Source organism: Empidonax traillii, unplaced genomic scaffold (genome assembly GCF_003031625.1).
Source record: "Empidonax traillii isolate 1590-97213 ecotype Southwest subspecies unplaced genomic scaffold, ASM303162v1 scaffold152:size925058, whole genome shotgun sequence".
Lineage (NCBI taxonomy): Eukaryota > Metazoa > Chordata > Aves > Passeriformes > Tyrannidae > Empidonax > Empidonax traillii.
The window spans coordinates 549,948-577,029 of NW_020955345.1; the positions used below are offsets into that span (position 1 = coordinate 549,948).

General features: G+C 49.1%; 1 protein-coding gene across 1 annotated transcript; it reads left to right on the plus strand.

The window, feature by feature from the left end:
• On the plus strand, window positions 1–27,025 carry B4GALT1 (beta-1,4-galactosyltransferase 1). The gene is made up of 6 exons (XM_027884663.1): window positions 1–274; window positions 12,922–13,157; window positions 20,288–20,475; window positions 21,865–21,987; window positions 22,995–23,099; window positions 23,628–27,025. The coding sequence occupies exons 1-6, from the start codon at window positions 1–3 to the stop codon at window positions 23,761–23,763; spliced, it is 1,062 nt and encodes a 353-aa protein (XP_027740464.1). The 3' UTR covers window positions 23,764–27,025.
• Window positions 27,026–27,082: the final 57 nt, after the last annotated feature.

A 27,082-nucleotide genomic window follows, 5' to 3' on the forward strand; every position in this document is an offset into this window, starting at 1 on the left:
ATGAAGGAGCCGTCGCTGCCCGGCACCTCGCTGCAGCGGGCCTGCCGCCTCCTCGTCGCGTTCTGCGCCCTGCACCTCTCGGCCACGCTGCTCTACTACCTGGCGGGCAGCGCCCTGGGGCCGCCGGGCAGCCCCGAGCCGCCGCCGCGTCGCCCCCCGCCCGCCAACCTCTCGCTGCCGCTCTCCCGCCCGCCGCCGCCCGCCCGGGCCCGGCCCCCGCCCGCCAAGCCCCCGCCGCCGCCCGGCCCCTGCCCCGAGCCGTCCCCGCTGCTCGGTGAGTGCCGTCCCGGCGGGGTTTCGGGGGGGCGGGCAGGGGGGGCCACGAGGGAGGGGCGCGGGCGGCCGCCGAGTTTCGGTGTCCCCGCCTGTCCCCAGTGGCCGGCGCGGTGTGACAGCGGCGTGGATGCCCACGCGTGCCGACGGCGGAGGGGCATTGTGGGAGAATCCTGGGGGAGCCGGTGCGCGGGGCAGCGCGGCGCGGATGCTGCCGCAGGGACGGCAGCGGCGGGCGCAGCCCCGGCGCTGTCCGGGAGCGCTCCCTCCCAGCCCGGCGAGGTTTCTTTCTGGTTGTCTGCCGGGTTGGGTAATTTCCTCTGGGAACTCTACCCAAAATGCTGCTTTTGCGCAATCCCACAGGAAGGTTCAGAGGGGCTCTTTGCGCTGTGCGGGCTTTTCGTGGCCTTTTGTGTGCGCGGACCTGCTGGATGAGCGGCACGAGTTTAAAATGGGCTCTGAGGAAGGGTCATGAATACAGTTGTTACGCATCCCAGTGGCGCTTCCCGTGTATTTGGTCCTGTGATGCAGTATCCTGATACGTGGCAGCCTGGCGTGTGTTTTATCTGCACTGGGGCTGTGCTTCTCACAGGCCTTTTTCGGGACCGCTTGGGTGCTGGCATGCTGGCAGGATGTTGGTGGGTTTGCAGCCTGCTGGTGGTCTCACTTTCAGTACGTGATGACTGGAGCTGTTTTGATCCGCTGGCTTTGTCAGAAAGTAGAGGTGGGGGCGAGGTGAATTTCAGCTTTTTGCGTTCCTTTAAAAGGCTCTCTCACCCAACTTTGCTACTTGTTGCTGCTTGAACAGACGCTCCTGTGGTGTAGGTAGAGTTTGTTGGCATGACCTGCTGGCATCCCAGTTGACAGTGACCTGTCCATAAGCTGTTTGGGCCCTGAAGATTATCTCTCTTATCCATCAAGTGTGCCATGTTAGCATGAGTACCTCTGTTACTCGAGATCATGATGGGGAAGACTTCTGAGAAGCCTTTCTGTGGTTTTCAGTTTATGAAACTCACTCAAAATTCTTCATTTCTCTCAGTGCTTACTGGTCAGCTGTTTATGGATCAATGCATCCGAATTGCTAATGACTTGGTATTTCAGGAAGGCAGTTTTGAGGTCACTAAAAGAAACCGCTGTGGGGTTTTGTTGTTGTTGTTGTTTTTGATTGATGTCTTTCACTTCTTTCCCCAAGATCACTTTAGGTTGAAAGTGGCTGTGCAAGCCTGTTCTCACAGAGTGGATGTGGAAACGCTGTATGAATATGGCTTTCCTTTAAATGGTCTCCACTTACTCTGATCCTGTCAGGAGTGAGTCATGTGCTTTGGAAATGCCTTGGGTTTGCAGAAACACTCTTAGCGACCTCAAGATTCAAAGCGTTATTGGAGTTAGTCGCTGAAGGATCAATTAAAGTATTTTAAATCATCTTAGTGACATCTTCAGTGCAACTTGCTGGATCTGCCAAAGGCCAGAGGCAACTGGAAATGGCTTCAGATAGTCACAGAACTTCAGGACCATGCAAAAAGTAGCTCTTTACAAGGCAGTAGGCAAACATTTTCTAGCTGTGCTACCTTCAGTGCTTGTGGGGTGGTGCAGTCATATGCAGCCTGGCACCATCAGTATCAAGATTTGTATCCAGCAGGTAGGTGAGAAACTGTTCTTTTTTATCCTGCTCTTGTCAGGTTTTGGTAGCAAAAAGCCTTTGTAAAACAGTCCTGTCGTGCCTCACATGTTGTTCAGAGCTGAGTCTGCATTGACATCTCATGGAACTCTAAGGCCACTGAGAGGTGTACACTTTGCAGGCATTTCTGGCACTTAATTCACCTACCCGGAATTCAAAAAAACCTCTTCTTTTTGTGCACTAAACTCCTTATCAGTATGAGCAAGAAAAACAGGAACCAGCAAGGACCTAACTGTGATTCCTACCTTCCCAAAGCCATGGAGAAGTGCTCTGTTGGGAACAGGTAGCTCCAACCGCCGCATTTCCTCAGCGTAAACCTTAATTTGTTGAACCATACATCTTTTTTTTTTTTTTTTTTTTTTTTTTTAAATTTCCTGCCTGCCCCTTCCCTTCCCCCTCCTCCACCCTCCTCGTCTTTGGGAAGCATGTGATGACTCACACAGGATATGTGTGACTGAGCTGCTCAGACTTTTTAAATGGTAAAATAGCCAGGTACTTGTTTCAGAGGCCCAGAGTTTTCTTCCTAGCAGTCTTTACACAGAGTAGTTTACAATCCCTGCTGTCTGGCTCTGCGACAAATGCATTAGCTGAATGAGGTTTAATCTCTTACAAGAAGCTGCCAAATTTAAAATGTGCTTTTCTGGTTCACTTGCCATTATTTATAATTTAAAAGAGTAAATCAGGTCTGGGGAAATGCTGCAATTCAGCTTTGAATTAGAAGTCCTTAACAGCTATGAAATTCTCTAATACAAGGTAATATAAGCATTTTGGATTTATGCTCCAGTTTAAAGCTGCATGCCAAGGAGTATCTTAAAAGGGGTATCAAGATGCAGAGCCTGCTTGCTGTCAGTAAAATTTCAAGAATTCCAAGAAATTCTGGCTTCTCCAAGAAGCCCAAAAGCGCATAAATCCAGGTATTTCTTGCAGGTGTCCATTCCCCAAATTGTTACATTCTTTAGGAACAGTATTGTGGTGTCGGCTTGGGTTGGGTTTTTTTGTTGCTTATAGAAGTAGTATGTCTGCTGGCTGAAGTGCTTTCAAAACAATCAGATGCTTTTCTTCTGTCATTTCTGCGTGGTTGTCGTGTTTTGGGGATGGTGTCGTTGCGTGCCCGGTGGTTTAAGGAGGGGGGTGCACAACGAGTCAGATTCTTTGGTTGTAAGAACCCTTACCTAAAGAGCTCATCTCTAGGCAGCCAGAAGTCTGCAAAGCAGAATTTCCTGGACAGGCTTGTCAGTCTCTCAGGGCTGTCATTTGCAAGTCCTGCCCAGTTGAATGCATATGTTTGTGGAGGTTATTTTAGAATACAGCTGTTTCTTCAACGATTTTTGACCCCCGTTTAGATACCAGGTCTGCCTGGGATGGCAATTTTAAGAGGTATGCTCTTACCCTCTCTGTCATGAGCACCTCCTGGGACAGATGACCCAAGTGTGCTAAACACTGCAGTCAGGTGTCTGTCTTAATAGCTTTTCATCCCCAGATTTAAGCTTAGAAAACTGATAACCCTGAACACCAATAATTAAAAGATATTGACAAAACAAAAATATAAATTAGTGTATGAACCAGTGAATTGTCCAAAGCACAAACCACTAGAGATGCACTTGTTTTCACTGATGTTTAAAAATGTCTGTTTTCTGGGACATCACAGAAACATAGAATGGACTGGGTTGGAAGGAACTTTAAAGATCATTAGTTCCAACCCCCTAACGTAGGCAGGCACACCTTCAACTAGGCCAGGCTGCTCAGAGCCCCATTCAAGCTGGCCTTGAACACTGGCAAGTATGGGGCATCCACAGTTTCTCAGGGCAACCTGTTCCAGTGCCTCACCACCCTCACCCAAAAGTAAATGAATTTTTCCTAATATATAATCGAAACCTGCCCTCCTTCACTTTAAAGCCACTGCCCCTTGTCCTATTACTATGTGCCTTTGTCAGAAGCCCGTCTCCATCTTTCTTTAGGCTCCCTTTAGGTACTGGAAGTCCTTCCTAGTGTCCCTGGAGCCTTCTCCTCTCCAGGCTGAAGAGCTCCAACTCTCAGCCTGCCCTCACAGGAGAGGTGCTCCAGCCCTCAGATCATCTTGGTGGCCTTCCTCTGGAGTTGCTTCAACAGGCCCATGTCCTTTGTATGTCAGGGGCTCCAGAGCTGGGTGCAGTGTTCTGTGTGGGGTCTCACCAGAGCAGAGTAGAGTGGCAGCATCACCTCCCTTGCCCTGCTGGCCACGCTGCTTTTGATGCAGTCCAGGATACAACTGGCTTTCTGAGCTGTGAGTGCACATTCCCAGCTCATGTCCAGCTTCTGGTCAAACAGCACCCCCAAGTCCTTTTGCTCAGGGATCTTGGGCATGCAAGAAAAACAACAGTTTCTTTGAGATGTCAGAGCTCTGGATAGAAACTGATGCTTCCCACTGTTAGCAAGGCATGTTTAAAAAAACAAGAATCTAGAGAAAAAAGCCCCTTTGGCCAGCTTATGAGTGAACAGCCACCAGTCAGTTACAGAGGGGGGGACCTATGGTACGGGCTTTTTCTTTCAGGCAATGCTTCTGATGTCTGTGTTGTCAGTACAAGCAGTCGTTCCAAACTGTAGATGCTGAAGATAAGTGATGAGGATCTTCTGATGCTTTGAGGTTTGTTCTGAGGAGATGTAGTTAGCTTCTAAAACTTCTGTATTACAGAAGTTTTTAGAGGTTATGTTCTGCCTGAGGAGTCAGTGAATTCACAAATAATCTAGTTTGAGGCCCTTGTATATATAGACATTGTGTGGGCAGAGGCAAAGGACATTTTAGCACTGGCAGAGTCCTAGCAGAGCAAAATTTAGGCAAGAAGGTGAAAACCTAAGAGATGCTAAACCCATGATTTTTTTTTAAGAAGACTTCTGATGGTGACAGTGCTGGAGGGATTTGGTGGGTTTGGCAGGCTTGGGATCTGATCATCCTGTCACATTGCCCACCCGCAGTCCCCGGCTTTTGTCTCTCTGGGCTGTTTCTATCCAAGAAACTGGGGGCCTCTGAATCTGTGGGGTCACTTGCAATACCACATCGTGGAGAAAGCATTTGCTTTACATTCAGCATCTCCCTCTTCTCTAGTCTGAACTTGCAGTTATTTACTTTGCTCTCTTTCCTTTTTTTGAACCTTTTCGATACAGCCAGTCTCTCTGCTCCTTCCTGCCTGCCCCCAAACCCCAGTGCTACAGGCACTGCTTCGCTCACCGCTGCAGGCTGGGGTTGTGCTGTGTCCCTCCTCTGCCTTCTTTTGAAAAAGTAAAACAGAAACTCCGAGAAGAGCGTGGAGAGGGCTGGGGGAGGGGGAGCTAATGAGCTCAAAGTTAGGCATCCTTGGCTTCAAAAGAGCGGTTGAGAAACTGTGTTAAACTTCTCCAAAGAATATGTTTAAGATGTTTGGCCGGGAGCAGATGCGCAATCCTGGCACCACCACCGACGGCTCCGCAGCCGTGTGGTTGGGAGCACATCGAACTCTGAAGCACAGGCTTTCTCGGTGGGCAGGGAGCCTGTGGTGAGAACATCCCTAGCATCCTCCTGCCTGGTCAAAGTGGTGGAGGTCAAGGACTGTTAATTAGGCTTGCAAAGTAATTTGGAAATGTACCTCGCCATGCTGGGGAGCAGTTGTTTCAGGCACGCGGCACAAGACACAGAGAAAAGAAAAGTGTTTTGTCTCGTGGATCTAGTGTTTTATAACATGCTTGTTTCTCTGCCAGCGTTGATCTGAAGCAGTTTCTTTGGAAATTGAGCCAAGTTTGTGTTTGGAAAAAGACGGATACTTGCAGCTTCCAAAACTGCAGTTTGTTGCAGAATTCAGTTAAGCTCTCAACTTTCCTCCTCTGATGTGGAGCTTCTCAGTCTGACTTCACTCTGCAGAAAGGGGACTAGTTGCTGCCTTGAGGGCCGTCCCAACCTCAAAGGGTAGGGGGCTGGGGTGCAAGTCTTCAGCTGGGAGGTGCTCTAGGGTCTGGTGGCCTCTCAAGCAAGCCAGAGGCACTGGGCTGCTGGACTCCACTGCTCACCTCCTTTCCTCAGTGGACCCTACTCCAGCCAGCATCCTGCAGCCACCACTCCCCTCCCTCTTGCACATCCTTCTCTGCAAGGCAGAAGGGGGTTTGGTTGGAAAGGTTCGGGGGACAAAGCAAGCCAATCCATCACGAGCAGTGCTGCAGTGGTGGGGCCAAAGATCTGGGCTTTTCTGGGACATGGATGGAGCAGTGTCAGTGTCCAGTTCTCCCCTGTTCTTCTGGGCTGGAGAAGGTCTTGCTGCTCGGCCTGTCGCCACTTGGATAGTGCTTTCTTTCGTGCTAACCAGTGCCTAGAGCTCCTGCCCACAAGGGGAAGTGCTTGGCGAGCCAGGTGTGGATTCACACTGCAGGTGCTAATCCACTGAGCAGTGGCCATGGCTGCCCTCTGGGGCATAGCAAACAGCCTTTCCAGCTGCCTCTCGGCTGCAGCTGAGCTGCAGGAGCTCGGGGCAGTCCCCACGCCCCTGCAGATGTTTTGTCTGAAAACGGGCTGCTTTTGTCACCTCCCCAGGCTGGGGTGTCAACTGGACTTGCTTTGAGGGCACTTCCCTGCAGAACTGTCTTGCCGGACCTGGAAGGGGTCCCTGTAAAGGCTTTATGGGATGGGTTTCCACATGCTTGTGTGCTCTGGGGCAGAGCATGGGGCACTAGCCATTTCCCTAGGCATGTAATGCCCTTCTTCTCTCCTTGCCTCCTGCGCTCCCCAACGCTGGCAGCACCCCGTGATTTTGGGGTTCACAGGCCGTGGCAGAGTTTCGGCCAGACAGACACACCTCTGCCCCACCTGGCACCCCGTGCTCCCCTACGCTATGTGGGGAGCCCCGGCCGCGGGGAATCCAGGTGCGAATGCCACCGGCAGGATGGGATGGGGCAGGGGAGGAGGGTTGCGGCGTCTCCCTTGTGGTTTGGGCTGCCCCTGGCAAAGCCGTGTACCTGGAATGCCGCTCAGCCCGGGAGAGCTCCTGTCCACACATCCCGTCCCGCGGCACGGTGGGGGGTTTCTGGCGGGTGGCAGCTCAGACTTTTCCTGATCCATGCCTTCTCTGTTTGTTTGTTTGTAGTTTGCTGTTTGAGAGCCTGGAATTCAATTCGGCAGCGGGAAGGGCTGATGGCATGCGGATTGCCCGGCTCAAAGAGAGACAGTTCAAAGCTGCCTCACTGAGCGGGCACTGGGTTTGAGCCGCTAGGGAGGACTTTGCTTTTCTCCCAGAAGTATCTTTCATCAACAGCGGTTTTTTATTTTATTTTAAAGACACCATGTGCTAGTGTGAGACCTTATGTTAGAATAGGCAGTGAAGGGGATCGGATTAAGAAATCTTTTTTCTCTGGCGGTAGTCGCTGAGTTAATCACACAGACCTCTGCTCTCATGCAGACCCAGTGTTGCCAGTGCATGTGATGCATCCTCGTTTTTTCAGCCTGTTTCCCTTTGGTTCCAGAGTTGCAGATGCCAGAGGCTGTGTGAGCCTGCCTGCACACATGCCTGTGTAGCAGGTTGAAGCCTGGCATTGGCACATCTGACATCTGTAGCGAGATGCAACTTTACAAGTGTAGATCAGCCAAATAAAACGTATGCCAGTCCTTGGGAGGGCATTTCTTTCCTCACTGGGGTATTTCGAGAAAGACCTAAGGAGTTTTTTTTCTTTAAATGCTCATAGGTGAGCACGGGCTGCAGGCAGGAAGGGGCAGCAGCTGCCAGCCACTTTGCAACCCACTGGCCAGTGTCCAGTGTCCTCATATCCATTTTCATGCCAGGACAGGGGCCTGCTGGTGAGACCCAGATGGGCGAGAGACATGTGGGCTGTCCCTTCTCCTCATCCCACCCACCACGGGGCTGACCTATAATTCAGACCTGGCTGAATAGGTGCTGATACACCTCTGAATAGGTGTAGCTGTAGGTACACCTGAATAGGTGCTGGTACAGCTCTGAAGTTTAGCTGATGGGAAATTATGATTTTTTAATGATTTTAAGAGGAAATTAGTGCTTTGCTGAGCTGTGGGATGCAGCTGCCTGCCCTGGAGCTGCCCTGTGGGTTTGGGAGCTGGAGGTTTCTCCAGCCCTGCTTTGCAGCCTGGAGTGGGGGAACTTGCCCCCCCATTTTCTGCTGTGGAGCTGATGCTGTTTTTTTTCTCAGCCAGGGCTGACTTGGTGATGCCAATGGGCCCTTCCTTCCCTTTTCTTTTGGGCCCCTGCAAAGAGAGGGTTGTTTGGGTTCCCCCCCCCCCCCCACTTTCGAGTTCTGCTTCTCTTTTCCAGCTTTCCTTTCTTATGAATATTGTCTAAGCAGGGCAATGTGGGCATGCACGTGGTGCAGTGGATGGAGAGCAATGCCCAACTCTCAGCCATGGCAATGGAAACGTTCTTTTCTGCTCTGTTTGGGGACAGACTTCTTCCAACAGATGCTACATGAGTTTTGCTTTCATTCTCACTAAATCAAGTATCTGAGATTGACACCTGGCTTAAAACAGGAAGGTGAATTTTCCTGGTTTTTCCAAGGAGGATGATTCAGACTACTGGATCACCTCTTCAAGCCTGTCTGTTAGCTCAGCTCCCCTCCCTCATATTTCCTTCTGCTGCAGCCTCACTGCCCTCCTGAAGAAGAGGTTTCCTCAGCCCTGTCCTACCTGAGTCCCCCTGGGGCTGCATTTTGTGGCAGCAGCCCTGTGTTGTATCACCTTCTTGGATGGAGTGTGGTATCATCCTGTATGCAGCCCCTGTAGGGATGCAACAGTGCAGTTCTGGGCCTGCAGGGCATTGCTGCCTGAGTTTTCCCAATACTTCTAGTATTGAGAAAATACTCTCTATAATCTCCCTAGACCACTCCCTGTGGTCTGGGGAGGCTGGGGCAGTCTCTAGATTTGCTACAGCATCGGGCTGAGCAGATCCTGGGCTTCTTTTGTGAGAGACCTCCTATTTGAGTCAGCAGGATGAGCATTGGGGGGAGGATGTGTGCTGGCGGCCTCAGATGGCAAGAGGTTTAGATGTTGTGACCAGGCATGGCTGTTGGGAAGTGGGGACGAGAAAATCACTGGGGCTGTGGGCCAGGCTGCTGAGGCTCGAGTGCTGTGCTGCCTCTGGCTTTTTGCAAGCCTCACTTTTTGCTTTGTGTGAGAAGCTGCTTCCTGTTTGTGAGCAGCATGATGGCCCCTGGCACGTGTGCCTGTGCAGCACTTTTCCTGTGAGTAGAAACTCTTCTGAGTGTCAGAGGTGAGGCCAGGAGTGGGTTGGCTCCTTTTCAGTACGTGTGTCTGTCTTACCCTGCCACTGCCAGCTAAAACCTCCTTTTACAATCTCTGAAATGTTTGAATGTGATGCTGTGCTTTTATGTCTTTCGCAAGCTTCCAGCAGTTGCTTGTTTATGTTCTCGAGGTTTTCTTTTGCTGAAAATACACAGCAGAGGCTCATGAAGCTGCTCTGTTGAAGTTCCATGATGCTAAAGGCATCTGCCTATAGATGCCAGGCTGTATGGGTGACCAGAATTGCAAATCCACTCAGCTCTGTTGTGCCTGTCTGTTCTTAGAAGGGACTCAATATACAGAGGCTTGTATGTCAGGCAGTCCACCTTGGAAAAATAGCAGAAAGGATTCTGATGGAGTGAATCGGACTGGAAAGTTTACCTAGTAAACATAGGTAGAGATACAGTTTTGACTGGTGGGACAACACTTGCAGCAGACTTTGCACACTTTGTTGGCATTACAGATCATGTCCTGAGTCAGCATCCCTGGGAGACAAAAGCCCTACGGCTGTTTGCTATCCAGGTAGTCAAATTTCAGTGAAAAGGATTTAAAATTAGCAACTGGAACCATGACTCTGTTCACTGTTGGAAAGCCTGTGCTTGTGGATTTGGCTTTAGCTTTGTCCTGCTCGAGAAGTGAGCTGAAAGTGTCGATTTGCAGTGGGGGTGGTATGCTGCTGCTGCTTTGTGTCAGCCACATGGCTTTACGAAGTCTAGTTTGTTTTAGTCAATCTGTATTTCAAAACAGCCTGTTCAGCTTTTTTTCTGTCTTTGTGTTCAGTGAATGTATTAACAGAGTGATTTGAGTCCAGCCTGCCCCAGAAGCGGCTGCCTTGCTGCACATGGATGGCACCAGTGCCTGGGGACTTCTCACTGACCTGCATGTTGGCTGCATCCCTCACGACAGTATTTGCAAGAAGCTGTGCTGCCTTTAATACTGATTTATTAAGCAGGAGGTCAGAGCAGGACAGATAATTTCTCGCTGGTGCCCTTCAAGAAACTGTTAAGTCTCTGACTTTTGCAGCTGTTTTTTTAACATTACTATGTTTTCTTCTCCCATCTTTTCCTTGCCAATGCTCCAGTCACCTGAAGGCAAACAAGAGCAAGTGCTGGCAGGACCAATGGTCCACATTTGGCCTTGGGGGGTTGCTGGATGCCAATCTGCAAGATACCCTCTTTGGCAAACTTTGGTTTCCTTCCCCCCTACACTGAGTGACCGAGCGCAAGGCATTAAAAGAACCTTTGTTCATTAAACCAGAAAAGCATCCTCAGGGCTGATGGGGCTTGCAGTTGTTCTCAGGAGCAGAGTGTGGTAACTGGGAGCAGAGAGTGTAGCCTGCCCTGGCAGGAGGGGGCTACTTGGTGGGACGGCAGCCACCCAGTGCCCGGGAGTGGGCCAGGCTGGCAGGGCCCCACGAGGGGATGTGTCGCTTCTGGCCAGCTGCTTCCTGCAGCATCCCGCCAGACTGGTCCTGCTGCTGGCAGCTGGATGCGAGCGAGGTAGGAGAATAACACCCTGGATGCAGATGCCCAGCGTAATCCCATTTGCTGTCCATGACCAGTTAGGTGAACCATGCCCAGTTCAATGCCCTTGAATTCAGTTGCTGTTTTAAATGCATAGAAGTGTAGCATCATCCTAAGTCTCTGAGTGCCAGTCTCCTAATGGAGGTAATGCTGATGGGCGGAGGGGTGGGTGGGGGAAGCAGGCAGGAAAGTGGGTTGAGGCCAGAGGCTGTTCTGGGAAAGTACTCGCCACCATTGTGCAGAAGCAGTACCCAAATTCAGAGGAAATGATGCACTGTCTCCCCCTCCTGCCCCCACTGACCTCAATGATACGGTGTCTGCCCCAGCCTGTCCCACAGGCGCAACGATAGCTATGCCTGGCCCCTGATCCTGTCGTCACCGAGTCCCGGTCTGGGTCACGCGACTGCACGTTCCTTCCTGCCCCAGTTCCTCCAATTCTTGCCTCTTCCTCCCACTGCAGTGTGCCCTCTGAGCTCTCCCTTCGAGCCACATTTAGACTGGAGAGTCTTCAGCCCTGGCCCTGCAGCTGCAGGGCAGGAATCCACAGGACTCAGCTTGTGCTGTGGGGCAGAGAGGGTGCAGAACCAGGCAGGCGTGTTGGGAGTGCTGCTGGGAAGCAGCAGAGTGCTGAGAGCATGGGCAGGCTGATCCCAGTGCCTGGAGTCTGAGAAATTGCTGCCTTCTCATCCTGTGAGAGGGAAACGTGCGCGTTTAAGCAGTGCAAAATGCAGAGGTCAGGAGATCCTTTTGCATCCTGTCCACGATGCATCCTGTCCTGCTGCTGTGCAGGCAGTGAATCAGGCAGCAAAGTTTCCCTGCTGCCTCTGGGGGTACTCTGGGTACCTCTGCCTGCCTGGCCAGTCTCCTCCTTGCCTTCTCCAGCCTGAGTGAGCACAGGTTTGCGGAGCAGCACAACCAAACTAAACTATCTTCTTGTAAATAACCAGCCGTGAGTTTGGGGCCTTATTTCTGCTTTCTTTTTTAATAGTCATCTGTTACGGGGTGCACGAGGTTGATTGTGACGGCCCTGGCCTTTTTGAGCTCTAAAAATCACTTGTGCCCCTTCTTGAGGGGCTCCCCAAGTGCTCTGTAGCCCCCGCTGGTGTGTGCACGCATTGCCTGATATCTGGGGGTCTGGGGGTCTCTGTAGCAAGTGCGAACTGGAGGCAGTAGCTCTAGGACGCCTGTGCGTCTGTGCACACCAAAATGGAGGAAAGGGGGAGGGTACAGCAGCCAAACCTTTAAGGAGTGATCCCCAGCCTGGTATTTATGGTGGAGACTTCCTGCCTTATGCACAGGATCCTCAGCATCCCCACCCGCGGCAGAGGTTTTAGCAGGAGATGAGTGTGTGTGCAGAGCCCAGTTTATTATCTGGCAGTTCCTGGGAGCAGGACATGACAGCAAGAGAGGCCCTTCCTTCTGCAGGAGCTGCCACAGTTGTTAGGGTTTTGCTCCATCAGGGCTGGAGCAGCTGGAAGCAAATATTACAGAAGGACTGGTCTTGATGTTCAGAGGAGGCATCTCTCTGAGAGGGTTCTCTCTGTGGTGCCACGGTTTTACCCACTGGTTTTGGCAGAGATTGTTCTGACAGTTTCAAAACTGTTGACACCACCTGCAGGAATTGCCAACCTCCATGCAAATCTGGATAAGGCCTTTTTTTAGCATTTCTATTAAATAAGGGGCATGTCTGCAGAACACTGAAAATATCTCTAAGAAAAAGAAAAAATACAAGAAAAGGGGATTTCATTCACTTTGCACGTCGCTAGCCATAAGTAATTATTTCAGTAGGAGAGCAGGACTATTTTTGAAGTTCTTGGGCTGTGTGAGATGGGTGAGGGTGCAGGGGGTGCTGCTTCAGGCTGGTTTTGTGGTGCACATGCCAGTGGGAGCACAGCTGTTGGTTTGCCATGCAGATGGCAGGATTTTCAAGGCTCAGTTTAATGTCATCAGCTTGGTTGGGTTCTGATACCAGAAGGCCCAGTGTTTGCTCCGAGTGATGGTGAGAGATTGCTTTGGGGATGGATGGTCCAAACTTTAACACCTCCATGCACTGCTGGGATTGAGCTGGGATCGAAAGCTCTGTTTCTTAAAAACAAGGCCAAACCAAAAATCAAATGTGTGTAAAGGATGTATGCTCAGAGAGATAGACTCTGTGTGTTAACTTGCTTTGTGCTGTCCCTCTCTTCCAGTTGGTGCACTACGTGTGGAGTTTTCCCAGCCTGTAAACCTGGAAGAAGTGGCAAGAATAAATCCAGAGATCAAAGCAGGAGGTCGTTTTGCTCCGAAGGACTGTATAGCACTTCAGAAAGTAGCAATAATCATACCCTTTAGGAACCGAGAGGAGCACCTGAAGTACTGGCTCTATTACTTGCACCCAATTCTCCAAAGGCAGCAACTAGATTATGGAGTATATGTTATCAACCAGGTAAGAAAGATGCTAAAGAGACAAGCCCTTATACAGTCATAACACTACCTGTGCCCCTTAAAACAGAGGAACGGTTGCTTCACTTTGAGCAGCAGTAGGCTGGCAGGCAGGGATAAGGTTGCTTAAAAGAAAAAAAAAAAGTTCAAATGAAAAATTTTGCTTCATCAATTTTGATGGAAAATTTGAGATCCCCTCTTCTGCTCAGGCACAATCCACTCTAGAGAGCTTCTGCTTAAAGAAACCACTTGGTGAGTAGGAAAAAAAATTCCTAATAGCACAACCCAATTTAACACTTCTTTCCAAATGTTCCTTTTTCCCAACTGCTGCATGCAGTTCCCAGTTGCATACAGAGATCTTTAAGGTGACAGAGTAGCATTAAAGCTTAATCTGGTATTGGATGTGCCCTGAAGTTGTAGGATTTCACTTACTTTACTTGAGCATCTTCTGTTGTGTTAGTGCACAGAGGGTCAGGATGGAGAAAGCAGTGGAGCAGGTAAGTAAGTGGCTGTCTTCAGGTGAATAGAACAGAAAAGAAACAAGCAGTCATGGGAAGGTTGTTGTTTTTTGGTTTTTTTTTTTTTTCTTCACATCTGGTACCCTTAGATCTGTCTTTAAAAAGAAAAAAAAAGGCATAAAAAAGCACATTTCACTCAAGACAAGCTGTCTTAATTTATGTCACAATGGTTTTTAAATAAGTGGGTGGTGTTTGCACTTCGAAAGGTTTAAAATGTGCAGGCGTTTGTATGGGCTGCAGTGTGAAAGGGCAGGTGCAGTTCTGAGAACCCTAGCAGAGACCACCGGCTGGGCAACCCCACAGTGCAGTTTCTCTCCTGGATCTTTATTTATATCGTGCTTTCTCATCTCAGTAAAAACTGAGATGATAACAGCATGCTCCTTTAAATGTTAACTTCCTAAACCTGTACTTGGATCATGTGTTTGGGCATATCAAACACCATGAATATTTAAAATGGTCACTCAAGCAATGTATTTCCCCACAGAATTGAAAGTAAGAGGAGAACTATTCCTAGAGAGAAAACCAATACTCCATTACAACAGTTTCTCTTACTTTGCTCATTTTCAGGGTGCCAGAGATCTGGACAAAGGTGATTTGTGAGGATTTAGCAGTTGTTCCCAAGCACAGCAGCCAAGATGCTCTGGTGTGTGCGTCTGACTGTGCTTGTGGCCTGGCAGCCACATTACTGAGGACACAAGGCATTTCTGCAGCATGTGGACTGGCACACAGTGCCCTAAAATTAAGCCCTGCAAGGAGACCCTTCCTCTGTAGTGCAAAGAGCAGCTGGTGCTGCTGCGGTCCAGCAGTGCAGGGCCGGCCCCAGCCCTTCGTCCTTCAGGCTGCATTTCCTTGCACGTGCAGCATTTGACTGTGCAAGTTCCTGGTGCCACAAGGCTGGTTGAGTCCCTAGGGTGTGGGTGGGTGAAGGCAGCAGGGCGGCATGCCTCGCTTTCTGAGCGTGGCTGGGAAGGGAAGGTGCGATGAGGTGTCCAGCAGTGGGTTCCGCTGCCTCCTCAGCTCACCTGCCAGCTCAGCGGGGGACCAGGGGAGAGCTGCCCACCCACGGTCTGCGGCATCACTCGTGGATAAGCAGGTGTCTCCATTGCAAAGAGCTGGCAGTGCAGCTGGGGCTGGTATTCTGCCATCGGTGGTGGTCAACGGCAGGGAAAGCAGTGCTGGTGCCTGTAAAGGCAGGCAGTGTCTGAAGCCCAGCTGGAGTTCCTGCTGCTGCTGCCGTGGTGCATGCTGGCTTGCCTTGCCCTGTGTTGCTGGCTACTCCTCTTCTCTGGTCCTGTTCTCCAGCACTAGGGCCGTGTGTTTTAAGTTAACCCTCACAGAAGTTTCTGAAGCAAATGTTTTTTTCAGGTGCATCCCTTGTGCACAGTTTGAGCAGGAGTGGAATGTGGTACGCAGGGTATATATGTCCTGGACACATCCAGCAGATGTAGGTTAGCAAGTAAGACTACTTGATTTGTAAAATAAACATCCTCCTTCTGCATGCCTCTAATAAGCTGTGTCTGGAAGAGGTGGAGTGGTCAGTGGTAGCAAACCCACCGGGTGCATCTCTCAAGGGTGAGTTGAAACACTGAATAGAGAGAGTTGCAGAAAATGTATTAATTCTGCCAGAAGTACAGTAGGAAAACGGTCTTATTTTTCTCTGCTGTCTTGACAATTGCTTTTCTCTTTTTCTTGTCTGTCCTTCCCTTTGCATCTGCCCTCCTTTTTTTTTTTTTTCTTTTTTTATTTTATTTTTCCTTCTAGTGGGGAAATATTACCTTTACTTGTTAATCCTGTCTATATCAAAGCAATCACTGAAGCAAGGAGAATTGCTGTGTGATCTGGTTCTTACACGCTGCCTACATGCTCTTCTGTGCTCGGCATCTCATAGAAAGAAAGAGGAGCGCTGAGCCCTGCTACTGCTGCACTGGTAATGTCAAACTTCTTCCTTTCAGCGCAATATGTTTCTGTCACGAGTCCATTGTGTCTCCACCGTGCTGTTCCTGCGTGCCTGAGTGCCTCAGAGTAGGGCTTGGCTGAAGTCAGGGGGATGGTGTTTGCAAAATGTCTGCCATGCAACGGGAGCCAGTGGAAAAAATGCATGTTGCGTTTCAACCTGCACGCTCCACCCCCCCAGAAAAACCCAAACCCAGTGCGTGGAGTAGGAGTTGTAGGATTTTTCAGATAAATCTGAGGTGAGGGCGCATGACTGGGCGCACTTAGTGTAATGCCCATTCAATGCCGTGCTAGCTTGACCTGAGCAAATGAGAAGTCAGCGGCGAATTTGCAGTGTCTCCCTCAGCCCCACCATTACCAGTGTACTCTCTGGCACCTCCAGCTCTTGCCACGTGGGCACTCAGGTCTAGAAGCAGGTATTCTCACTGCATTTCAGCCCACGCAAATGCCTGTGGAGCCAGACTAAAGTTTGGGGAAGGGGAGACTTGGCAAATTCCCTGAAAACTGGGCAGCTGCTCAACCCTTTTCCACTGGCCCCTGGTGCTACCTGCAGTGTCTGGGTAGCAGTTTCCAGAGAGGGTGTCTGTGTGTGAGTGTGGAGTGGTTGGGCATCACTCTTATTCATGTCATTTTGCAGGGGTTATCAGGACCCCCCAGGTATGGGGAAAAAGGAGGGAATTGTGCTTGGCTCCTGCTTACCCTTGCAGTGGTGAGGGACGCCAGTTTCCACTGTGGCTGCTCCCTCCCGCTGCCCAGTGTGATTGTGCTGAGGCATGAAAACACCCTTTGACACAGAAACACCACAGTGTCTCCTGATGCCCTCTAGGGCCCTGGAAATCTGTTTCTACCTGCTCAAGTCACTGGAGTGAGGACCTACACATGGACATGATGTGTGTGTGTGGTTTGGGTTGTCTTGGTGTATCCCTGATTTAACTAGCAGGCTCCCATTAGAGGTGATGGCTCTTCTGGCTGGCCAGGAATATGTATCCTCACCATTACCTCCCTGAGACCTGATAATTGTAAGATCTAGGTCAGAGAGACGCAGCCAGAGGTCCTCTGTGCTGTCTGCAGGAGGAATCGCAGAGCTGCCTCCTGCGTGGAAGTGGGAGGAGGTAGGACAAAGCCAGGACAGATGGCATCTTGCTGGTTTGCAACCCCTTTACCTTGAGTAATGGCTCCAAAACCATGATTTTTTTCTGTTGGGCCCCAAAATATTATTTTGTACGTCTGCCTGAGATTCAGCAAAGGTAAGGGATGGGTAGTAAAAAGGCCTGGATGTTCTTTTCCTCAGCTAATCATTCATCTCCAGCTGCAAGGAGGAGTCAGCATCAGACCTTGCAGGACTGAGGCAGTAGTTTGTTCCACTCTCTCATGGATCAGGGAATGGGGATGGACTTGGATGTAAGGGGATTGATACAGAGAGTAAATTCAGGAGCCAGAAACAGGTGCTGGGCACCAGCACTAAACTCAGACATTGGTTTAAGTTTCAGGACAAGAGAATATTGGGAAAAACCTGTCAAGAAAAAGAAAATAGCAAAAATACGCTTGGACAACATTTTTACTGGCTGAAAACCTAGGAAGGCATGGAGCTTGCCTTCAGTGTCAAAGCAGCAGTCCCCTGTGTGCTGCCTTGCTCTTCAGGATAATGTTCCTCTGTCCAAGCAAGTCCAAAGTAATCCATCTCTCTGTGGCAAAATGGGATTTCAGCTTCCATGGGATGAGGAGCTGCCAAACAGAGGTGGGGGCTGGAGGTTTCTTCCGTTCTGCTTTATTTGATTTTTCAAGGGCTCCCTGCGCTGACCTGGAAGGTACAGCAGTACAAAGTTTCCCCAGCTCTGGATTGTTGGGCTTGCTTTCCCAAAATGTTGGGGATCAATCAAAGATGGAAGTCTGCAGCATGCTTCTGAGTTTTGAGAGATTTGAATCTCAGGTACTTCGAGCACACCAGTGCTTCCACATTGCCTTAGGTAAAGAAGCAGCTTTCTGCAAAAAGCAAAACCTTGTCAGTCTTTTTTTGCTCTGATACGGGCTGTAAAGCCCTGCATGTCTAATGGGACAGAAAACCAGCCTTCTGCCTTTAAAGCAATTGCATTTGATAACATGCAGCAAAGTTTGCTGCATGAGCTACCTGTTCGATGTAAAGGCATAGAAAAATGGCTTGGAGAAGGGTTTTTGTTTTCTTATATTGGTTGTTATTCCCTTCCCCCTCCAGTCTCTTGGATCCTAGAGTGTGAAGCTGTGTAAACATTTGGGAAGAGAGTGGCAATGCCCTGTGTCTAGTCCCCGCCATGTGCAGGGGTCCCACGTGCTCTTGGTGTGATCACTGAGCTGTGCCTTGAGGCTTTTCCGAGAGAAATTTGAAAACGCAGCTCTTTGTAGCATGTTAATCCCCATGTGGCACCCAGAAGAGTTTGAGGCTACTTGAAGGCATGAGTTAATTACAGTTGAGCCTCTGCTGGTAACAAAATCGGTGTGAACTGCCCTTTGCCTTGAATTTCATTAGAAAAAGAACAGCCAAAGGGTGTGAAATGAGGACACTCTGCTAGACTGGACTCAGCAGATGCTTTGAAGTATAAGAACATTGTACTTTGCACCAGCACCGGGAAGAGTCCCCCTTGGGACTATGGAGCCAGGTTTGGGTTTGGTGCTGGGGAACCTGAGGAGCGCTGAGGAGCTGGGGCTGGGCAGCCCCTTTGCCAAGTGGAGAAAACACTGATCTCACAGCCTCAGCTGCTTCCTCTCCCCTGGTTTTTTGTTCCACTTACCTTTATTTTCTGTAGTCGAGTTTTCACTGCTCTTATGCATGATGGTAATCATCCTCCCACCACCTTATTTATGGTGTGAACCCTTTTGTTTCTGGTGAGGATGCCGAGAATTTGCTCAGATCCTCCTCCACGAAAGCTCACTCCTCCCTGTGAAGTCATTTATGCCCTAGGCAGGTGATGAATGCTTTTGAAAACTGTGGTTTGACACTTGCATGTTAAAACCTTCATTTGAAAGATACTTGGGGCTGTTTTAAGAACTTGCATTGGCTCTCCAGCAGCAGATCTATTAACCAGTCTGGATTAAACAGTTCCCAGACTTGCTGTTTATTAACCAGGGAAAGCTGTCTGGGAGGCGTGATGTTTGAAGCTGCTGCTCCTCGGGCACAATCCATCCTTGATTTTCATCCTGTGTTGGGCGCGGGTAGTGCAGGGTGGAGGGGCAGCTTGCACAGTCCTTTGGCTGAACGCTGCTCAGAGAGTGTGGAAGAGCAAAGGTAGAAAAGATTTAGCAGTCTTGGTTTCCAGGCTGGCAGAAAAACTCCAGCCTCCTTCAGCGATGGCCTGTGAGTTTGCTTCCACCTGTTGTGTTCCCCTGCATAGGGTTTGGGTTTGAAGCTGCTGCTGCTGCAAACTGGGGTCTTGGACTGAAAATCCTTACTCTCAAACCAATATTCTTATGTTTGTGGGTATGATCTTGTTGTATTTCAAAAGTGCGCAAGCAGTTTGCAAGCCTCTACTTGTGCTCAAAGCCACGTGCGCTTTTTAAATGTTTCTGCCTGAAAAAGGCCCAATGGGTTCTCCTCAGTTGCTCAGGGAGGAAAGTGGAGACTTTCCTGCTCCGTTCTCTGCAGGTCCCTTCTTTAGCTGCGCCTTCCCTGGGATAAAACGTGCCCTACTGCAGTGTCAGTTCTTTTCGGGTCCTTCCTATCACGGTGACAACCTTCCTGATTTTGTTTTCTCGTCAGGGCCCCCAGAACAGATGGATGGTGGGAGAGGAGCACCAAAGAAGGGGATGTGCCACTGCAGCAGTGGCATCATCCAGCACATGAGCCATAGCCCTTTCAGGAAGCAGCTCACACTGACCTGCCACCCAGTAACTGAGGCTGTGTCACAGCCATGTGCTGACCCAGCTTCTGGGGTTCCCAGGGAGCATCCTGCTCCTGTGTGTGCATATCTGCCCAGGGCTTGGCAGAGGATCAGGAGCGAGCAGCAGAGAACCAGACCATAACTCCCGGTGCCATCTTGTGCATTGCAAATCAGGTCTGGCGTGTGCTCACACGTGTTGCTCGGCAGAGGCCATGCCACAGTCCCACAGCTGTGCTGTGGCAGAGCTTAGGAAGAGGGTCCTCAGATCCTGGCCACAGAAAGTTTTGGTCCATGGTCCTTTGCTCTGGCTCTAAACCAAAGCACCACCAAGGTTTCTCTCTGTGGCAAGAGACCCTTATTCTAGAGAAACTCATCTCTCTTTGCTTTCCTCTGCTGCTCCAGGAAGCCCCGGCTGCTTCCCCTTTGTTTGAATTTATGGAATTCAAACCTGAAATGCCTGCGTGTGGAGGGGGACACAGAAACCGCTCGGTATCAAACCTGCCCTCTTGGAAGCTCCCACCAAGAGCTGGGAGCTGAGCCAGGTCCAGCCTTTCCTCAGCCATTTTGTCTGCCCCCGTGATTTGCAGCTGCCCCAGATGTCACCACCCCACAGGCAGCATCCTTGGTGGGCGGTAGGTCTCGCTGCAAACATCCCGTGGGCACTGCAAGGGTAGTGCTCGGGCTCCAGCTCAGTCCATCACAGGTGTGCCAACCCAGTGCGGCAACACGGGCACCTCAGAGCAGGTAAGAAACTGCTGATGTCAACTGTCCAATTTAAGGCACTTAACTGTTTTTCTTTGTTTTTAAATTAGGATGGAGAGGAAGAATTTAACCGTGCTAAACTGCTGAATATAGGATTCGCAGAGGCTTTGAAAGAGTATGACTATGATTGCTTTGTGTTTAGTGACGTAGACCTCATCCCAATGGATGACAGAAACACCTACAAATGTTACAGCCAGCCGCGGCACCTCTCTGTATCCATGGATAAATTTGGATTTCGGTGAGACGCCTTTTTGGAGGGGCATCTTTTCCCTAATACCACCCATAGTCTAGCAGGCCAGGCACGGTGTTACCCATCCCCACCTACCAGTGGAAGCATGGGAAAACGCCTCTCACAAAAGCCTGTCTGGGCATGCGTGTGCCTGCAGGGAGTGGGGGTGGCTGGAGGGGGGAGGAAGGCGGAGAAATGCAGCCAAGCAGTTTATTAAAATTCACAGCTTCTGGAAAGTGAAATGTAGGGCAAGGAAAAACCAAGCACCCTGCGTTTCGCAGATGCCCACGTATCCCTTCTTGTGTTTCAGGCTGGAAGGTGGAAGACAGCTAGTGTTTCCACTCAGTCTGAAAAGTGAGACACTCTCACATAGTGAGAATTATGTGCAGCTTTAAAAATACTACATCAGGCATTATTTTAAGACCAAAATTAAAAATTTTTTTTTGGCTGTTCAGTTTCGCACCACTGAGAGACCCGCCCTGGTTTCTGAGAGCAGCACAAAACGAAATGTCTTCCAGCATAACATTTCTGTTAGCAAGGTGTTGTGAACAGAAATGTGTTTTGCTTTTCCTCTCTGTCTTCTCTTTTCCTATCCCAAATCCCCAAGGGGGAGTTTAAAAACTCGCCTATAAAGTAAATCTATAAAGTGAAAACCGGTTGTGCCCCCGTGGTGGCCGGTAGTGCTAAAGCTATAGCAGTGGTGGTGTAGGCAGGATCCCTGCACGTCTCCACTCCAGACCCAGGCCCTGCTCAGAGCAGGACTGCCACTGGCACCACAACAGCTGCAGCTTTTTCTTGCAGCTAGGTGAAGTTCAAAGAAGAAATGCGTGCCCCGGGGTATTCTTCTGCTTGCTGAAGCAGAGACAAGTCTGCACTAGGTCCTGGTGATCCCTGTGTGGGCCCACCCCTTGTGCTGTGGGTCTGAAATCCATCTGTCCCCAAACCCCTGGTGCATTGTCCCCTGTTTTGAGCAGGAGCTGGTTGGTTTTGTGTATGTAAGGTCACACTGCCAGCTCAGTTTTGGGCTGCAGGAAGAGAAGACTCTGTGGCACACCCTGTCTGTCTGAGCTCTTGCCACTCCTGTGGCATGCACGTCACCTTTGGTGATGTGATGTGCATCTCACCCGCCTGTCCTTTGAGGACAGTGCACTGCTTAGTGAAAGGCTGCAGCCATTGCCAGTTGCAGAATACTTCCCCAGTGTACTTGTGACTGAGCCCACCAGTTCCCAGCCAAGTCCACACATGCTGCTCCCTGTTGCAAGAAGGTGCCTTGCAGGGGATGCTGGCTCTCTGTGGGCTGGGGTGAAGGGCAGAAGCAAACCCTGTTCAGGCAGGCAGTCAGGCTGCCCCTTGAGTGGCACCTGTCCTCCTCTAATGTCCTCTTCTCTCTGCTTCCAGGTTGCCTTACAATCAGTATTTTGGAGGTGTGTCTGCCTTGAGCAAAGAGCAGTTCACAAAGATCAATGGGTTCCCAAATAACTACTGGGGCTGGGGTGGCGAAGATGATGACATTTATAACAGGTAAATAAATTTTCCTCCTTGGCTCCCTGGGGTGCGTCCAGGGTGGGGATGAGCACAGACTTGCTGCTCTCACCCAGGTATGGGGGCATAGGGTGTCTCCAGGAGGAGATAGAGGTGATGTGGGGGCTATCTGCTGACTCAGCAAACACTTCAGGCTGGGACCACCCCTGCCTGAAGACCAGGGTAAAGGGTGGACATGGGGTTGAGAAATCATCACTGGGACCTTGAGTTTGGAAGCCCTCTTCATGTTTCTCAGTGACAAACCCACTCTGCATGGTCTCTTCTCTGGGCTTTCTGAGCTCTTCTGGGCTTCAGGAAGGGGCTTCCTAAAAAAGGTTTAATGAACAAAGAGAGGGAGAGCCTTCCAGTGGGGCAGAACATTTAGAGCAAGGTAGTAGTAGTCCTCTCTTTTTAGGGCACTCAGATTTTGAGGAGCAGAAGTGAAAAGGCAGAGGCAAAGAAGAAAAATTCAAGTACTTTTCCAGTATCAGTGAAATAACTGCAGGTGTCTTGCAGAGAACATGCAAAAATGGGCTGCCCCTCACTCGGTGGGACCCAGCTGGGACTGCTGTGAGTCTCACCATGTGTTTGTTTCCTTCATGCTGCTCCACCCACCACCGTTCACTTCAGTTTCTCCCAGCACTGCTGCTTTCACATCCTATCCAGAAGGGTTAAAAACTAGATGCCTCTCATTCAAAGTCGAGTCTACAGCCTGTAGCAAGGTTAATGTGGGTATTGGGTGTTGGCTGCAGGAGATAGAGGTGGAGATGAATTTAGTTTGGTGTTGACAGGGGGGATGTCTCTTCTCCCCACGCTAATGTGCTTGTATGGAAAAGGACTGGCTTTCCTCCCTTTCAGTGTTGGCAAGCCTGGAAATGCACTAGCAACACCCTCAAAAAAAAAAAAAAAAAAAAAAAAAAGTAGGCAAAACCAATGGTCATTTGTGGAAGGTGTGGCAGAGCATCCCACATCCGTTTGAGTGTTTAATGTACTTGCTTTTTTTACAGGCTGGTGTTTAAAGGCATGGGGATATCCCGTCCAGATGCTGTCATTGGGAAGTGCAGAATGATTCGGCATACCCGGGACAGGAAGAACGAACCCAACCCCGAGAGGTGTGTCTCACCCCATCCCGCAGCAGGTTTGAGGGGGGCGAAAAGCTCAACTGCAGAAAGGCTCAAGCCATCTCCTCCTCCCTGACTGAACCTCTCTGCACTCCAAGTTGCCCCCTCCCCCTTACCAGGTTATTACCTGATTTATAGAACTTTTCCCCAGCATTGCACTATGACATAGAGGTCTCTCCCCCGCCTCCTTTTTTTTTTTTTTTTCCCTTGAACACAGCAAATTACACCCCAAGCAGTTGTTTCCAGCGTGTCCTTGGGGCATAAACCTCTGCTCCAGTGCAAAGCTGGAAAAGGACCTGTGTGATTTATAAGCTTGGCTGCTTTTTCCTATCTAAAATTTGACCCCATAGGGATGCTTTGGACCACTACTCAGTCTGGCCAAATCTGGGGGTTTATAAGACTGATACTCAGGTTGTTCTTGAAACACCGGAGATGCCGCCTGAGAGGCATGCAAAGTTCGAGTTGTTTAAACATTTTTTCCTTTCTTTCTTTGTGGTTTCCGCCCTCCCCCTCCTGCAGGTTTGACCGAATTGCTCACACAAGGGAGACAATGAACTCTGACGGCTTAAATACACTATCCTACAAGGTGTTAAGAACTGACAAGTACCCTCTGTATACAAAGATCACAGTGGATATTGGCTCGCCAAATAGCTAACACCAGAGACACAACAGAGACTTGCCTATATTGCCCAGGACATCTGGCCTCTGGTTTTATAACATATCTGCTGGTTTTATAACAATTGCCGTGAACCAAAAAAAAGGCCTCTTTTGGCATGCCAAAGCGTCTCCAAATCGGTTGGACAAGTGCTTTTATTTTTAAATTTTTTTTAAATTCCAAACTTGACTCTACACAACTTTCTAGCTCTCCGTTGTTTTGTAAGTCCAGAAGTTGTACATAGGAGTTGTAAATATTCACCAGAAAATGTTGAATCTGATCTATTTGCTGCAGTACTCCCCATGGGTTGAGTTAATTTCTGGACACAAATTTTACTGATTGTGATTGATATACCAACAATTACTGCCCATGATATTTGGTATTTTAGATGAGATTTTAATTCATTCCTGGTTTTACTTTATGAAGGACTGTAAAATGCTGCTAAAATTGTACAAGTTTACGCTTTGCATTAGATTTTTTTTTTTAAAGGAGACAACATCACACTTTTTTTTTCTCATAGTGACCAAAACAAACATCTTCTCTGTGTGCAGAGCAGGTGTTGAACAATCAAGTCTGGATTCAATGAATGTTATTATTTCTTTTAGTCTCAAAGGAGGCTTTGAGTGAGTCAAGACAGAGCTTGCCAGAATTTGTCAGTGAGCTCTCTGCATAGGTTGGGAGCTACACAAGCGGCATCTGCAAAAACCGCTGGCTTCAGATAATGTTACTTCTGGACATGACAGAGACTATTTGCTTCAGCACAACACCAGCTGGGGGTTTTTGGGCAGTGGAGAGGGGTGGGTTTGTGGTGGTTGGTGTTTTTTTTTCCTGAAATAAAGATTAATTTAATTGCATGATTAAATTATGGCCTTAGAATTTGCTGACACTTGTTAACCGTGGTAGGAAGTCACCACGCTATTTAAACATTGTCTGAAGCTCCCTAAAACCAAAATTCTCTCTTGCAAGATTGTGCAAAAAACTTGAAATCTGTATTACTTTTATTGTTGTTGTAACATTTTAATAACTTTTAAAGGTAATTTGTGTATCATAAGCAGTATATTTAATACCAGATTAAAGTAGGGTGCAGCATAATAGGATATGATTCAAGGCCTCCTCTATCTTTAGACTAGTAGGCTTTTTATGTGCGTCATTATATATAAGCAATGTATCATATTTGCTCTGCATATTTGTCCATGAAATCTCCTGCGGTGCTGAGATATTCACAGCAGAGCTGACATCCAGTTGATTTTCCATTGCCCAAAGCCTGTTTGCAGTGCGTGTACTCTGTCTGGAACCTCCTTTCCGATTGTCTCAGGCTTTGAGAGCCATGCACATTTCTACAGTACTGTTCTCTGTCAGTGCATCGGGGCACCACCTGTACAGACCCTGCTTCTCCTTCCCGTGACCATAGGAAAGCCTGAGGTGCTGACACCCGTGGAGCTGGTTTAAGTGATTTAAAGCTCTTAGCCATAAACTCAGAACTGAATTCCTTCTGGTGAGCGCCTTGCCACCAGCTCTGACCACAGCAATTTGCACCTCCTTGGCCTGTGCTGAAGGCTGTTTAAAATCAGGGACACTTGTTGTATTGGGGATCGTCTTCAGCACTGCCTGTAGTTTTTTGGTGGTTTTTTTGTTTTGTTTTGTTTTGGGCTTTTTTTGTTTGTTTGTTTGTTTGTTTTGTTTGAGGGTATTGCTTTGGTTTTTTTCGGTTTGGTTTGGGGTTTTATTGCATTTTTTTTTGAGACCTGAAGGTTTTGCTGAACCCTTGCACTGCAGGGGTGGGATCCTGCAGGGGCTGGGGGACAGTGCATTTATTTTTAGGCCAGCAGTGGCTCATAGGATGCATAGAAACTCTAATTACTAACTGCCTTTTCAGTCTTACTTCGAAAAAAGTCTTCACTCCCTTTGCTTCAAAGCTCCTTCTGGCTAGACTTGCTGTTCCAGTCACGCTGGGAGGTGAGCAAAGATGGGCTTACATGGAGCAGGAGCAAAGTGCAAGGAAGGAGGCTTGTGGTTAAGAGCTTCTCTGTTGTGCTTATCATTGCATTAAAAAAAAAACAAAACAACTCCTTTTTGGCAGGTCAGGCTCCAGCTCTCGCAAATACAAGGGAGTACAAAAAAATGTGTTTTAGAGAAGTCAGGTCAAATGTCTACCCACGAAACAGTGTGGCCTACATCAGTAATGGAGACACAGGAGGGGATTATTTTTGTGTTTTCAAAGGTGCCTTAGAAGCGGGGACCCACTCCCACGGGTAGCAGATCAGCACCAAAGCTAATCAAGACTCCACTTGAAAATGCCGGACCTTTGCAGAGAGCGCTTCCACTTTGTGCTGAGCCTTTTGTAACTTTGCAGGGTTGGGACCATCAGCTGTGGTGGTGTCTGTCTACCGCCAGCCTCTGCGAAGGGGATACCTGTTGTAACTGAGTGGTTGGTAGGCGGGGGGAGGCCCTGGGAACATTCCTTGCAGTGGGACCTGCTTTGAAGATTAGAAAAAGTTAGTGTAACAACTCGTTATTTTGCTGTGTGCCGAAATCATTTAATGTCATGGAGGCGGTCTGAGCACTTGTTTCTGGCTGTGGAGATCAAAGGTTTCTACAGCATGTGCCTTGAAAGAGGAAAGACATGGAAACTGGAAAATCAGGAAACCTGAAAACCATTCCCAGCAGAGAGATACCAGCAGTGCAAGAAGCTGCTGCATAGTTTCTCTTCTACTGCTAAAGCCACAAGCCATGTAAGAACCAAAGCCACTTCTGTTGCTCGTTTTGCCCTTCGGTGCTGACCGTGATTTCCAGATCTCATTTTCTCTGTGTAAACTCTGTTAGTCAAACTCATTAAGTGCTCGTGCCTCTACCTGGCCATGAAATTTCTCTCCCTGGGGTTTTCTGGAGCCTTGTCTATAAACATTCAGGTTACTCAGGAGTCAGTTCTGGCCATGTCCTGTGATGGGTGGTGTTTTTTCCTCTCCCGTACTGGTAAAAACACTCAAAGTGATACTGAGTGTAACTAAGGGTTGAAACTCAGAACAAATAGCTGCAAAGGAAATCCTAATGCTTTGTTTCTTCAGGATGACTGACTGCTTGTTCACATGAGGTAGGGTCCTGATATGCAGCTTTACCCGGGGTGTTACTGTGTACTGGACTGATTATGGGTTTCCTGTAGATGGTTTTGCTTTTTGCATTTTTATCATTTATGTATCAAGGGCTGTGTAATCCAATGTTCCTACTTTACTCTTGATGTCAAATAAAGTATTTTCAGTAATGATGTCTGGCAGCATCGCTCTGGATTACCCCTCTGTCCGGGTGGGTTTTTGGCTGATGG